This window comes from Mustela nivalis (genome assembly GCF_964662115.1).
Source record: "Mustela nivalis genome assembly, chromosome: 13".
Classification (NCBI taxonomy): domain Eukaryota; kingdom Metazoa; phylum Chordata; class Mammalia; order Carnivora; family Mustelidae; genus Mustela; species Mustela nivalis.
Window position 1 is genome coordinate 23,066,517 of NC_139032.1, and position 15,519 is coordinate 23,082,035.

General features: G+C 40.3%; 1 protein-coding gene across 9 annotated transcripts in view; it reads right to left on the reverse strand.

Annotated features, from left to right (window-relative positions):
- The window catches only part of LOC309846376 (uncharacterized protein), a 190,639-nt gene that overhangs the window by 17,311 nt on the left and 157,809 nt on the right, over positions 1-15,519 (reverse strand). For 3 of the 9 annotated variants that reach the window (XM_082695268.1, XM_082695272.1, XM_082695263.1), the window contains one exon: positions 8,596-8,677. The exons of 1 other annotated variant lie outside the window; for it this stretch is intronic. Coding sequence is in view for 2 of the 8 variants with exons in the window: in XM_082695273.1 (XP_082551399.1) it covers positions 8,518-8,677 (160 nt within the window). In the remaining 6 variants the exon portion in view is untranslated. Of the gene's footprint in view, positions 1-3,919; positions 7,619-8,498; positions 8,678-15,519 lie in introns of those variants that run through there. 5 more of the 9 variants (XM_082695273.1, XM_082695275.1, XM_082695265.1 and 2 more) reach the window with 3 other exon arrangements.

A 15,519-nucleotide genomic window follows, 5' to 3' on the forward strand; every position in this document is an offset into this window, starting at 1 on the left:
GGCATGGATTCGCATGATTTTCCTGCTTCTTTTAACCACCACCCATCATGGTTTTATCACCATCATAGTAATGACTGCTGAGTACTGCCTTACTAAGAAGGTTGTATTCCTCTCCCTGACATTATCGTCATCAGGAAAAATCACTAATAATCACCTAATTGCAATGAGGGTGGTACTAGGCACTGAATGAACACAGACTTGGATTCTCCCTCTCATGATTTTTAATAGAGCAGGATCTTGGAAGTACCATCCCTTTATATACCCGTGCAGAAGGGGAAATCAAGTCCTACAGTGCTCTCCGACCCTTATATCTATCCATCTCTGTGCCTTTACCTAGATCCGTATTTATCCACGTTGTGAATTTATTCATGATGTATCATGTTTGTGCTCTAATAGTTATTGCCTTTACCTTATAGTCTGGTTTAAGTGCACATATACATCATACTCTTTATGTGAGTGAGTCCAAAGACCACTTTTCAAACCATGCTATAAACATTCGGGTGCATATGCCCCTTCGGGTCACTACGTTTGTATCTTTAGGGTAAATACCCAGTAGGGCTCTGGACCACAAAGTCTACAGTTTCAAAAGCAAAAGAGCTGCCCTTCTTCCATGGCAGCTTTCTTTCTTTCTTTCTTTTTTATTTATTTTTTTAATTTTTATTTTTTATAAACATATAATATATTTTTATCCCCAGGGGTACAAGTCTGTGAATCGCCAGGTTTACACACTTCACAGCACTCACCAAAGCACATACCCTCCCCAATGTCCATAACCCCACCCCCCTTTTCCCAACCCCACTCCCCCCAGCAACCCTCAGTTTGTTTTGTGAGATTAAGAGTCACTTATGGTTTGTCTCCCTCCCAATCCCATCTTGTTTCATTGATTCTTCTCCTACCCACTTAAGCCCCCATGTTGCATCACCACTTCCTCATATCAGGGAGATCATATGATAGTTGTCTTTCTCTGCTTGACTTATTTCACTAAGCATGATACGCTCTAGTTCTAACCATGTTGTCGCAAATGGCAAGATTTCATTTCTTTTGATGGCTGCATAGTATTCCATTGTGTATATATACCACATCTTCTTGATCCATTCATCTGTTGATGGACATCTACGTTCTTCCCATAGTTTGGCCATTGTGGACATTGCTGCTATAAACATTTGGGTGCACATGCCCCTTCGGGTCACTACGTTTGTATCTTTAGGGTAAATACCCAGTAGTGCAATTGCTGGATCATAGGCCAGTTCTATTTTCAACATTGTGAGGAACCTCCATGCTGTTATCCAGAGTGGTTGCACCAGCTTGCATTCCCACCAACAGTGTAGGAGGGTTCCCCTTTCTCTGCATCCTCGCCAGCATCTGTCATTTCCTGACTTGTAAATTTTAGCCATTCTGACAGGTGTGAGGTGATATCTCATGGTGCTTTTGATTTGTATTTCCCTGATGCCGAGTGATATGGAGCACTTTTTCATGTGTCTGTTGGCCATCTGGATGTCTTCTTTGCAGAAATGTCTGTTCATGTCCTCTGCCCATTTCTTGATTGGATTATTTGTTCTTTGGGAGTTGACTTTGCTAAGTTCCTTATAGATTTTGGACACTAGTCCTTTATCTGATATGTCATTTAAATATCTTCTCCCATCTGTCAGTTGTCTTTTGGTTTTGTTAACTGTTTCCTTTGCTGTGCAAAAGCTTTTGATCTTGATAAAATCCCAATAGTTCATTTTTGCCCTTGCTTCCTTTGCGTTTGGCGATGTTCCTAGGAAGATGTTGCTGTGGCTGAGGTCGAAGAGGTTGCTGCCTGTGTTCTCCTAGAGGATTTTTATGGATTCCTTTCTCACATTGAGGTCCTTCATCCATTTTGAGTTTATTTTCATGTGTGGTGTAAGGAAATGGTCCAATTTCATTTTTCTGCATGTGGCTGTCCAATTTTCCCAGCACCATTTATTGAAGAGGCTGTCTATTTTCCATTGGACATTCTTTCCTGCTTTGTCGAAGATTAGTTGACCATAGAGTTGAAGGTCTATTTCTGGGCTCTCTATTCTGTTCCATTGATCTATGTGTCTGTTTTTGTGCCATTACCATGCTGTCTTGATGATGACAGCTTTGTAATAGAACTTGAGGTCCAGAATTGTGATGCCACCAACTTTGGCTTTTTTTTTTTTTTTTCAATATTCCTTTGGTTATTCGAGGTCTTTTCTGGTTCCATATAAATTTTAGCATTATTTGTTCCATTTCCTTAAAAAAGATGGATGGTACTTTGATAGGAATTGCATTATATGTGTAGATTGCTTTAGGTAGCATAGACATTTTCACAATATTTATTCTTCCAATCCAGGAGCATGGAACATTTTTCCATTTCTTTGTGTCTTCCTCAATTTCTTTCATGAGTACTTTATAGTTTTCTGAGCATAGATTCTGTGCCTCTTTGGTTAGGTTTATTCCTAGGTATCTTATGGTTTGGGGTGTAATTGTAAATAGGATTGACTCCATAATTTCTCTTTCTTCTGTCTTGTTAGTGTAGAGAAATGCAACTGATTTTTGTGCATTGATTTTATATCCTGACAGTTTACTGAATTCCTGTACAAGTTCTAGCAGTTTTGGAGTGGAGTCTTTTGGGTTTTCCACATATAGTATCATATCATCTGTGAAGAGTGATAATTTGACTTCTTCTTTGCCGAGTTGGATCCCTTAAATTTCCTTTTGTTGTCTGATGGCTGAGGCTAGGACTTCTAGTACTATGTTGAATAGCACTGGTAATAATGGACATCGCTGCTGTGTTCCTGACCTTAGCGGAAAAGCTTTCAGTTTTTCTCCATTGAGACTGATATTTGCGGTGAGTTTTTCATAAATGGCTTTGATAATATTGAGGTATGTGCCCTCTATCCCTACACTTTGAAGAGTTTTGATCATGAAGGTATGCTGTACTTTGTCAAATGCTTTTTCAGCATCTATTGAGAGTATCATATGGTTCTTGTTCTTTCTTTTATTGATGTGTTGTATCACATTGACTGATTTGCAGATGTTGAACCAACCTTGCAGCCCTGGAATAAATCCCACTTGGTCATGGTGAATAATCCTTTTAATGTACTGTTGAATCCTATTGGCTAGTATTTTGGTGAGAATTTTTGCATCTGTATTCATCAAGGATATTGGTTTATACATCTCTTTTTTGATGGGATCCTTGTCTGGTTTTGGGATCAAGGTGATGCTGGCCTCATAAAATGAGTTTGGAAGTTTTCCTTCCATTGCTATTTTTTGGAACGGTTTCAGGAGAATAGGAATTAGTTCTTCTTTAAATGTTTGTTAGAATTCCCCCAGGAAGCCATCTGGCCCTGGGCTTTTGTTTATTTGGAGATTTTTAATGACTGTTTCAATCTCCTTACTGGTTATGGGTCTGTTCAGGCTTTCTATTTCTTCCTGGTTCAGTTGTGGTAGTTTTTATGTCTCTAGGAATGCATCCATTTCTTCCAGATTGTTAAATTTGTTGGCGTAGAGTTGCTCATAGCATGTTCTTATAATTGTTTGTATTTCTTTGGTGTTAGTTGTGATCTCTCCTCTTTCATTCATGATTTTATTTATTTGGGTCCTTTCTCTTTTCTTTTTGATAAGTCTAGCCAGGGGTTTATCAATTTTATTAATTCTTCCAAAGAACCAGCTCCTAGTTTCGTTGATTTGTTCTATTGTTTTTTTGGTTTCTATTTCATTGATTTCTGCTCTGATCTTTATGATTTCTCTTCTCCTGCTGGGCTTAGGGTTTCTTTCTTGTTCTTTCTCCAGCTCCTTTAGGTGTAGGGTTAGGTTGTGTACCTGAGACATTTCTTGTTTCTTGAGAAAGCCTTGTACCACTCTATATTTTCCTCTCAGGACTGCCTTTGTTGTGTCCCACAGATTTGGAACCATTGTGTTTTCATTATCATTTGTTTCCATGATTTTTTTCAATTCTTCTTTAATTTCCTTGTTGACCCATTCATTCTTTAGAAGGATGCTGTTTAGTCTCCAGGTATTTGGGTTCTTTCCAAACTTCCACTTGTGGTTGAGTTCTAGTTTCAGAGCATTGTGGTCTGAAAATATGCAGGGAATGATTCCAATCTTTTGATACAGGTTGAGTCCTGATTTAGGACCGAGGATGTGATCTATTCTGGAGAATGTTCCATGTGCACTAGAGAAGAATGTGTATTCTATTGCTTTGGGATGAAATGTTCTGAATATATCTGTGATGTCCATCTGGTCCAGTGTGTCATTTAAGGCCTTTATTTCCTTTTTATATTTTGCTTGGATGATCTGTCCATTTCAGTGAGGGGAGTGTTAAAGTCTCCTACTATTATTGTATTATTGTTGATGTGTTTCTTTGATTTTGTTATTAATTGGATTATATATTTGGCTGCTCCCACGTTGGGGGCATAGATATTTACAATTGTTATATCTTCTTGTTGGACAGACCCTTTGAGTATTATATAGTGTCCTTCCTCATCTCTTATTATAGTCTTTGGCTTAAAATCTAATTGATCTGGTATAGGATTGCCACTCCTGCTTTCTTCTGATGTCCATTAGCGTGGTAAATTCTTTTCCACCCCCTCACTTTAAATCTAGAGGTGTCTTTGGGCTTAAAATGAGTTTCTTGTAGGCAACATATAGATGGTTTTTTTTTTTTTAATCCATTCTGATACCCCATGTCTTTTGATTGGGGCATTTAGCCCATTAACATTCAGGGTAACTATTGAGAGATATGAATTTAGTGCCATTGTATTGCCTGTAAGGTGACTGTTACTGTATATGGTCTCTGTTCCTTTCTGATCTACCACTTGTAGGCTCTCTCTTTGCTTAGAGGACCCCTTTCAATATTTCCTGTAGAGCTGGTTTGGTGTTTGCAAATTCTTTCAGTTTTTGTTTGTCCTGGAAGCTTTTAATCTCTCCTTCTATTTTCAATGATAGCCTAGCTGGATATAGTATTCTTAGCTGCATGTTTTTCTTGTTTAGTGCTCTGAATTTATCATTCCAGCTCTTTCTGGCCTGCCAGGTCTCTGTGGATAAGTCTGCTGCAAATCTAATATTTTTACCATGTATGTTACAGACTTCTTTTCCTGGGCTGCTTTCAGGATTTTCTCTTTGTCACTAAGACTTGTATATTTTACTATTCTTATTGATTTTGAGGGACGTTCTCTGCACCTCCTGAATTTTGATGCTCGTTCCCTTTGCCATATTAGGGAAATTCTCCCCAATAATTCTCTCCAGTATACCTTCTGCTCCCCTCTCTCTTTCTTCTTCTTCTGGAATCCCAATTATTCTAATGTTGTTTCATCTTATGGTGTCACTTATCTCTCGAATTCTCCCCTCGTGGTCCAGTAGCTGTTTGTCCCTCTTTTGCTCAGCTTCTTTATTCTCTGCCATTTGTTCTTCTATATCACTAATTATTTCTTCTGCCTCATTTATCCTAGCAGTGAGAGCCTCCATTTTTTATTGCACCTCTTTAATAGCTTTTTTGATTTCAACTTGTTTAGATTTTAGTTCTTTTATTTCTCCAGAAAGGGCTTTTATCCCAAATCGTGAGGTGGGAGAAAGGGGATAAACATAGGTTCAAAAAGAAAGAAAGAAAGAAAAAAAGAAAAGAACAGAATTTAAAAAAAGAAAGTGAATAAAGGAAAATATAAAAAGGAAAAAACATATATATTAGATAAACTGGTTAAAAAACGTTAAAAAAGGGTAAAAGTTAAAAAAAAATAGCAGAAGAAGAGAAAAAATAATGAAAAATAAAAAAGTTAAATTAACTGCAAAACTAAAAAAAAAAAAATCATAGGGAGAAAGCCATGAGATCTGTGCTTTGCTTTCTCCTCCTCTGGAATTCTGCTGCTCTCCTTGGTATTGAAACCTCACTCCTTGGTAGGTGAACTTGGTCTTGGCTGGATTTCTTGTTGATCTTCTGGGGGAGGGGCCTGTTGTAGTGATTCTCAAGTGTCTTTGCCCCAGGCGGAATTGCACCGCCCTTACCTGGGCCGGGCTGAGTAAGCTGCTGGGGTTTGCTTACAGGAGCTTTTGTTCCCTGAGCGCTTTTCGTAGAGTTCTGGAGGACGGGAATACAAATGGCGGCCTCCTGGTCTCTGGCCCAGAGGAGCCAATCCCAGGGCCCCACTCCTCAGTGCGCCCTCAGAGAACAGCGCCCAGTAACTCCCGTCTGCCTGTCCTCTGGCCGCGCTCCTAGCTCACCGAGCCTGCAACCGGTTCAAGGTAATCCTGAGCTGTGAGCTTACTGTCAGCTCTGTCTCTGTATCCGGCTTCCCCGTTCTAATACCTGTAAGCTCTGTGACACTCATACACCCCTGATCCTTCTATGACCCTGCAGGACCTGAGGCCATGCTGACCCTGCGTGGGCTTCACCCTCTTTTAGCCTCTGGAGCGATGTCCCTCAGCGGAACAGACTTTTAAAAGTTCTGATTTTGTGCTCCGTTTCTCCACCACTTGCTGGGAGCCGGCCCCTCCCCCCGGGGTCTATCTTCCCGTCGCTTTGGATTCACTTCTCCGCCAGTCCTACCTTTCAGAAAGTGGTTGATTTTCTGTTTCTAGAATTGCTGTTCTTCTTCTCTTCCATCTGCCGATGGATTTGTAGGTATTTGCAATCTTTAGATAAGCTATCTAGCTGATCTCCTGCTAGCTGAAATAGTCTCAGCCTGCTACTTCTCCGCCATCTTGACTCCTCCCTCCCATGGCAGCTTTCTTAAGAACTTACTGAAAGGCTTGACAGTTAGAGACTATCATAAAGGGCCTTCGACTTTCCAGGACAAAAGAAGATGGAAAATCACAGGAGAGATCCTGTCCAGGACATCATGTTATGCTAAGTGATTTTCTCATACACTCAGATGACCCACACTTCAAGGAAACCTTAGATAAGAGAAAGTCCAACTTAAACAGAGGGCAAATGAGGAAGTAGCTATTCATTTTAAAATAATTCTAAGCAAAGTTCTTAAATATAAGAAGCCCCCCCCCAAATAAGACTTGACTCACAACATTTAAATTGACATATCAACACCCAGCGCCCCAAGACCTTTTGGACCTGAGCTCCAAATCTGTGGTCTGGTATGTCTATTTTAGTGTTAGAATCTATAGCATTCCCAATACATCAAAATATATAAATCAGAGTCATAGGGGTGCTTATCCCATATTGTACTTAGATTAACTAAGGAACCACAAAACTGATAGTGATATGGCATTTTTAAAAATAGCCTCTTATCATTTAAGTGATAGGCTCTGGCTTTGTACAACATCCATCCTCTCATTCATGATATCAATAACCCAACATGGCACAGGTAGTGCTAATTTGGGAGCTCTTTGTGGATTAGAAGCGAATATCTAGAAATTAAATAAGATTAAGCTTTTGTTACTATGTCAGTTTGCTGTTTTGAGCAAAAAGAGACTAAGAATTTTGAGCTTGTGAAAGACTTCCCCAAACATATCTGAATACATCATCAAGCAAGCTAAGAGCAGACTGTCTACTTTCAATGGGGAATTCTTTTCAAGACATGACGTTTTGATTAAAAGAGAAAGAAATGCAGTATTGTCCTTCTCTCATTACTTCATTCCGAGCAGTGTTCAAGGCAAGAACAATCCGGTGCTCAAGATGAAGCTGTAAAAGAGAAAACAATACCGAAGTTTTAATTCAGCTGCTTACAACAGATCACCTTTCCACTGGCTTCTAATCAACCACTATCAAAAAGCATAAAAATATGTTCTCAGCCAGAAGTGTTGTCCACTCCAAGGTCATGGAATTGCAGTCCACATTCAGTTTGTGAAAATCAGCCTGTCCCATGGTCATGTCACCTTTCAGTTCATTATACTGGAGGGGGAAGTCAGCCCGCCTTGTCCTTCCTCATACGCAGAAACCAGTGGTTATGGGAGGTGGGGAGGCAGATGGTGGGGAGAAGCAGGGAGTCAGGTATACTAGCTTTGTGACCTGTATCCTATTTCTTTTAACCCCCGGAACCTCAATGACTCCAATTGATAGTTGGGGATAATGTTTCTTCTCCCACAAAGAAGATAGATGGGAAGCTAATGGACTAATGCTTGTAACAAGTGCCTTGTACAGTTCTTGGAATATGGGAGGGGCTCAATAAATGAAAACAATTATCACTATCTCTTGTTTGTTCGAGAGTTTTATTGAATTACTATAAATATTAGTTCAGTTAAAAAGTGGTAGAAGATGCAGTTAATGGGTTGACTATTAGGTCTGTCACCTGCCCCATAACTACATAACACTGCTTCCCTAAGGATATCATATTTGCTTCTCTACAGTTTAAAGCATTTTCTTTTGAGTAGGAAAGAATAATCCAGTGCCCAAACCCCTTTTATCCTGGTACTATGAGTTCTCCCCCCTCCCTCCTTAAATGCACATTTCACTGCATTACTTCATGATAAGGCTGGAAAGCCACAGAAGCATTATTAGTTTAATGTTCTGGAAACATAGGAATGTGGAGACTTCGTTAAAAGTCTGGTACAAGAGGTCTCACCATACTGTGACCAGCAGCATTACGTGTGGTAATTTCTCATTAAGTTCTCCAGGTTCCTGACCAGGCAGGCCTCAGAAAGCCTGGGGACTCTCCTTGTGCTCAGGGTCCTCAGGTGTGACAGTGCAAGGCCACCCTCAGCAATAGGGGCAAGGCAGCCAAATACTCCCATTTTGCAGAGACTAAGGAAGAAAGAAAGAAGAATTAGCAAAATTTACCACGTTCTGTGATCCACTGCATCTGAGAAGATCCCTTATGTCACCTGTGTGGCATTTTTACTTTTTCATGGTGGGAAGCTTCCATGGTGGGAAGCCTGCGTATTGAGAAGTCAGTATATGATGCTGATAACATGGAGCTGGTAAATTTATTCACCAGATGAATAAAATTCCTCAAGAGTGGAAGTATTTTTCACAAAAACAAGTCATGTTGATTCCCCTTATTCCTGACAGTCACGTTCTGTACAGTTGCTGCAAACACTGGATTAATGAATACTTAATCGTTGCTTCTAAAGGAAATGCAAGGTTAGGTTCTTGCAAGCCTCTGGTCATGACATTTTTGTCAGCTGGTCAATACGTAACCTGTTTTATGTGTGTTTTGGTTTAAATTACTTACTTCTTTATTGAAGATTTTATTTATTTATTAAAGAGAGAGAGAGAACACCCGAGAGCCTGAGCCAGGGAGTGGCAGAGGGAGAAGGAGAAGCAGACACCTGGCTGAGCAGGGAGCCCAACATGGAGCTCGGTTCTAGGACCCTGAGACCATGACCTGAGCTGAAGGCAGATGCTCAACCAATGGAGCCACCCAGGCGCCCCTAAAGACGCCTATTTTAAGATATATATCACCTATTCATCAGCATAGGACTCTTGGCCAATGCTGTAACTCCTGCTGAAATAAATTAAGCTGACACTTCTCCATAAGACACTCTACAGCCTCTTGCCCTTAGGAACACTGCACAGCACTTCAGTACTATGCTTGGGGACCATCTTAAGCAATAGAATTAACAACTACAACAAAAGCACAAAAATGTGAAAAACATGGCACTAAGTGGACTGCCTCAGGGACACTTACACTATGAGAACCAAAACAAGAAGGCAGAGCCTCACCCAGTTGGATGTCAGCTCAGAACACGCACCGCAGGCAATGCAGGTTTATTACCAGGGAGGCTCTGTTGATTTGGGAATTACAATAAATTTGAACAAATAGGCAAGTTCACAAATATGGCATCCCCAAATAAGGAGGATCGACAATATCAATACACTAAAATCAGCAATAATAGATGAGGTTAAAGGCAGCTTCCAGGAGAAGCAACATGACCTTAGATTGTGCTAAGGACTCCTGAATTACAGGGAAACCATGCTCAAGGGCAGTGCAGATTCATCAAAAATGTCGTCACACTTCTTACAGATTGATACTACACAGGAGTATGAAACCATCCCTCACGCTCAAATTACTTACAGGACATATAAAGCCTGTCTGATTGCTGCAAAGCACTAAGGCTTGAAAGTGTGCAGTATCTATCACATGGCTGGCGCTGGTCTACTTTTCACACACATTTGTCTGACTGGGGTTACTACTTGCTGTGCTTTAGGAGCCTCGTCTTAAGAGAATTTTGGTTCAGGGCAGAAGCAGGGGAAGGTAGTTAGCAATAACGTGTCTACTTGGTATAAAGCTACACGATCAAGAGTTGGCTCTGAAGGAATCTGGGAGTTTCTGCCAGCTCCTGCTGGCCGCCCTCTATAAATGTGGTTCTTGAACCAGAAGAACCTTGTTAGAAATACAGACAGCTGGGGCTTCCCCAGACCTATTGTCTCAGAAGCTCAGAAGGTGGAATGCAGCACCCTGTGGCTGACAAGCCCCTCGCCTCCCTGCAACTCTAGCTTGAGAGAGCTGGGCCTCAGGAATTTTCCTCATCATATCCAGGTCACTTGAGTCCTTAGCACAGGCACGTGGGTCTTGGATCCATAGTGACATCTCAGATAAGTGAGTTCCTTAGTGAGTAATGAAGCTTTAATTACCTATTTCCCAGAACCAGAACAAAATAATAAACTACCTCAAATGATGGCATGCTTTTAGGACGTTATTTCAAGAGCAACTTGTATGAAAATTAACGAGTTATTGTGAAGTATTTTAACACATAGCCTATTATTGCCCCATCAATTGAGACAGGTTCATTTGAGTTAAGAAATTTTTAAAAATTTTTTTTAAGATTTTATTTATTTATTTGACAGAGAGAGAGATCACAAATAGGCAGAGAGATAGGCAGAGAGAGAGGGGGAAGCAGGCTCTCTGCCTTGCAGAGAGCCTGATGCGGGGCTGGATCTCAGGACCCTGAGATCATGACCTGAGCCGAAGGCAGAGGCTTAACCCACTGAGCCACCCAGGAGCCCCCCCCCCCAAATTTTTTTTTTAAGGGCAAAAAAAAAGCATATATTCAGATGTGGGGTGTCTTTATGTTGTGTGTTAGTGGAATTTGTGAGGATAGTTGTGTAGATGGAAGCAAAAGTCAGAAAGAGAAATCTAGCATATTATAGTATCAGAATTATAATGAAATATGACATATGCTGTTATAAGAACATTTTTTTTCTTAAAGTCATTTCCCATTTACCTAAATAAATATTTATTATACTGATTGTGCTCTGGCCATCTAGTAGTCAGCTAAAACTCATTGTGAGATATGATCTATATTGAATAAAAGTCAGATTTTACTGAAAGTTCCCAACATAGTAAGGGAATGTGTACTTCAGTGTCAAAGGCCTCTGCCTTTTTTTTTTGCAGCCCGTGTTCTTAGGACCCATCCTTTACCTCTCTGAAGCTCACTTTCCTCATCTGTAAAATGAGGATATTAGAGAAGTCTAGGGCGCCTGATCTAAAATTCTACCTGAAGGGGACACTGATTTGGATATGCAAGCATTGGCTTGAGAACTCTAGTCTCAGAGAAGAGGAAACACTTGAGGTAGAGGCAGAAACTGAAACCTCGGGTGCAGTCGTTCACTGTTAGCTACTGCAAGATAGGATGGGACAGGCAGGACCAGCAGGAACGGTAGCCTGAGGGAAGAAATACTGGGGAGACATCAACATCAGGGCACAAGGGAATGCTGCCTTCCTGGTCCTAAGGGAATGTATTTGAATGACATTCATACCTAAGGAAAAATGTAATTCCCCCCGGAATTCAGCCCAGCTGAAGCCCAGCAAGGTTAACAATTGCCTATTGCCCTTCCACTATGATGTTGTTCGTGTGCATTTGACCTCATTATCTGTCCCAGTGGCTGTTTTTTCATAGAATTTGATCTCCAACTTAATTACCTGAACCTGGACCCTTAACCTGCTTCCAGCTAGGCTTGTCCAATCTTAGAAAGACCTTGATATTAGTTTCAAGAGATTTTACTCAGCTTTTACCACCTTGTTGGAAAATATTATTGTTATCCAAGTAGAGCGAGGCCCACAGACCAACAGTTCCTAAGAGGAGGGGCACGCCATGGGACATTGGCCACATGGGCAAGAGCCTTTATGGTGGTTTCCATGGGAAAGAATCGGTGAGGCAGGGTAAGCCAGTTTAGAATTAGTTTGGATCATTTTGGTAGGCTTTAGGGCACAGGGGCTATCCCTAGTTGTCTGGTGCCTGGTCCTCCTGTGACTGGGACAGGCAAATAGTGGCATGGACTATAATAGAGAGATAAAGAATGTGGGTAGGAGGGTTTGGACTTGGATTGGTTGGCTCACATATGAAAACCACACTTGCAAGTGAGTCCTTGACTCTCTGGGAACTGGGGCCCTGGGAACAGCAGTCTCTCTAGGGCCACCAAGGCCCTAGATGTCAAAGCATCAGAATAAAAAGTTGTATCTCCCATGACCTCTTTCCCTCTGGCTATTCTCAACCTCCTTTACATGGTTCTCAGTTATCATAAGAGCAAAAGAAGGAAGCATCTGCACAGAATAGGTGAAGTCAAATACCCAAGGAATCAGCTTGTATTCGATGTGGTCATATCTACAGCAAGTACAACACAGAGCTATTTGTAGGAGACCCAAGCTTCAAACCCATTGTCACTGTTCAGTAGCTCTTGAATGTCATCAGCACTCAAAACCTCTGGGTTGTTTTGTTTGTAATGTGCTGACCAGTAATAGTAATACATAACAAATGATTGTGATAACCCAATGAGATAAGGCACTTTAAAGCCGTAAAGCACTATGTAAGTTTCATCATTTGTAGTAATTTTAATAACATAAAAGTAGATCAACAGAGGCAAATACTGAAGTGTTTATGGGCGAAATAATGTACCTGGGATTTGCTCTAAATAACCCCAGAAAACAAACAAGAAGTGGAGGGGACTGATGACACAAGATTGATAAAATGTTGGTAATACTGAGGGTGAATGATGGGTTTGTGGGAATTCTTTACATAATTTTGTATATTTCTAATATTTTCATAACAAAAATTTTAAGTACAAGTTGAGAGAGAAAAGAAGCATTAGACTTTAGCCATCACTGGAAAACAGCTATTATGTAAGAACACAAACTCTATTGTACAATTTTTTTTTTCCTGTCATAAATCAAAGGCCCTCTTTCCTTGGACTCCTGGATTGCTAAAGCAACTTGATCTTGTCAATGGTTCCAAGTATCTCCAGGCTAAAATTGACTTAGGTTAATCAAATTCTTGTTATAATCCATTTGTATTAAGCAATGGAATTCCTAATGGTAAAACTATAATCAACATGTTATGACTGGTGTATGATGAGAGGTCCTATTCAATTAGGAGATTTCCCGAATCAAAGACTCTTCACTCTCAAGAGAGCTTTACTGAATAGTGGTGGAGGTTGCTTAATTAGTAAGGTTAAAACATCTTTCAGAAACAAGGTCAAGATGACATTTCTATCTGTGCCAAGTTGATGAAAGAATTCTCCAAAGACTACACTCAGAAATCTTGGTGTGAAAATTCCTGGAAGACTTACCAACAGAAGGAAAAGGAAAATATGTTGATATTAATAGTATCAGTGGACCTTTCTTTAAGCACATTGTTGGCATTGGATTTACATAAGCATTTCCTTAAACTTTCCATAAAGTGATCAGCTTTTGCGTTGAGCAACTTTTTCCCCAAATTCATTATTCTTGTTTGGAAAAATAAGAATCCTTAAAACAACAACTCTCACCCCCACCAAAAAAAAAGACAAAAAACAAACAAAAAAAACCCATAAACCATAATTCTAAGCCAATCAACAGAGGAAATTAAAAAAGAGGCAATCCTTGGAGAGTCTTCTTTTCACAATATCTGTAAAGCTACTGAAAGAGATTGAAGAAACACTGAGTCAGTCTGTGCAATAAAAGGAGATGACTAACATAAGAGATCCTTTAATCAAAAAGTTGTATGTAGTGACAAAGCACTTGATAATCAAGGTCTGCTAGAGAAAAGGAGAGAGTATGAATCTGTACAAATATACTTGGTGGTATTGGTCCATTCAAACTGCAAGAAATTGCTTCCTTTATCTTCCCATAACAAGAAAACTTCAGTGACAAATCCTGGAAAATTCTTTGTTTCATCTGATGAGTCAATTCTGTTTTCCAAACAATTATATTCTTGGTAGATGACATCAACTGTCAAACCCCTCATTTAACTCTGTATACTTTTTTTTTTTTTTTGTCTTTAGCTAGCTAAAAACTTTATTTCAAACAAAAATTAAAAACAAATTGAGAGTTACTTCTCTGGGTGCCGGAGCAGGGAGGGATCAGGCCAAGGAATTCTCTGTGGCTGGCTGATATCCTCATGCACTAAAGGGGTTGTGATCGTTCCCTTCCTTGCCCCTAGGATGGGGATCCCTCCACAAGCATGAGACCCTGTGCCAGAGCCCACCTAGCAAGAGAAACTCGGCCTGGGCCAGTCGTTGGGAGGAGACAGAGCCAGGCAGCAGGTAGGCCATGGCCAACCACAAGATCCAGTCCTGAGTACCAAGAACCTACTCTCCCCACCCTCCCCACCTCCTGGGACCGCAAAAAGAGTAAGGCTGGCCTGTGGGAAGGAACTTCATGGACCCTGGCTAGTAGTAGAAAGAGAATAAAGTCCCAGTGCCCCTCACATCAATTACCTCTGTTCTCTAGAGGGCAGTGAGTCCTGTCTGGGTACTTTAATATAGCTGACAACGATATTAAAATATTGTCCACTCTCTAAAAACAGCTAAATGTTCAAATTAGTATCGGGACACCCAAGTAGTATAAAGTAAAACAGGCCACATTATTTAATACTTGCCCACAACCAAGACTAGCTTGCCCTGGACAGAAGACCTCCACACCCTTCCTGTGCTTTCAAACATCAATTTAGTGCTGAGTGTAAACAACAGTTCAGCTAAGAGGAAGAAATGAAAGCTTCGCATTTATGGACTGTCTACCTTGTTCCAGGTAAATGAGTTTCATAACTTATATTGTTAATAGGGAGGAATATGGGGTTCAAGAGCTGTTTTGTAGCTGACTCAAGCTTGAGCATTAAAAGCATCTGTAAGAGGGTAAGTTTCCACGCTTCATGCTTTGTTTCTTTTTGCTGCTTCCAAGGCCAAGGTGAGCTTTACATTACCAGCCAGATATTCAAAGTATTGGCCACTTCCCTCCAATCTTGAAGAGTCACAAATAAGAGATTAGTCTCAAGCCCTGAGGACCATTATGTTAAAAGTGAAAAAATAAAAAGTGGAAGACACCATCAAGCCTGGAGAACAACACATAAAGATGCACCAACTGAAATTCGCATCACCTTGACCCATCCAAGGTCACTGAAAACTGATAAGGTGTACACCTCACCCCTCTCTCCTCAAGCTTACTTTTCAAATCTTAATCCCCTTCAATGTGTTTTTTTCATTTCCACTTGATAAAACAATTAATCTAACTGAAAAAATTAACCCAAAATAAAATTCTCTTTTCTCACCCCGAATTTGCCATAATTGTGAATAAACCGTAAGAGAAAAGCTTTGTGTTTTTAAAAACAAAATTCAAGGCATTATATGGCATCATGTACTTGAAAGTACCTTGAAAACTGTTCCAAGGCCTG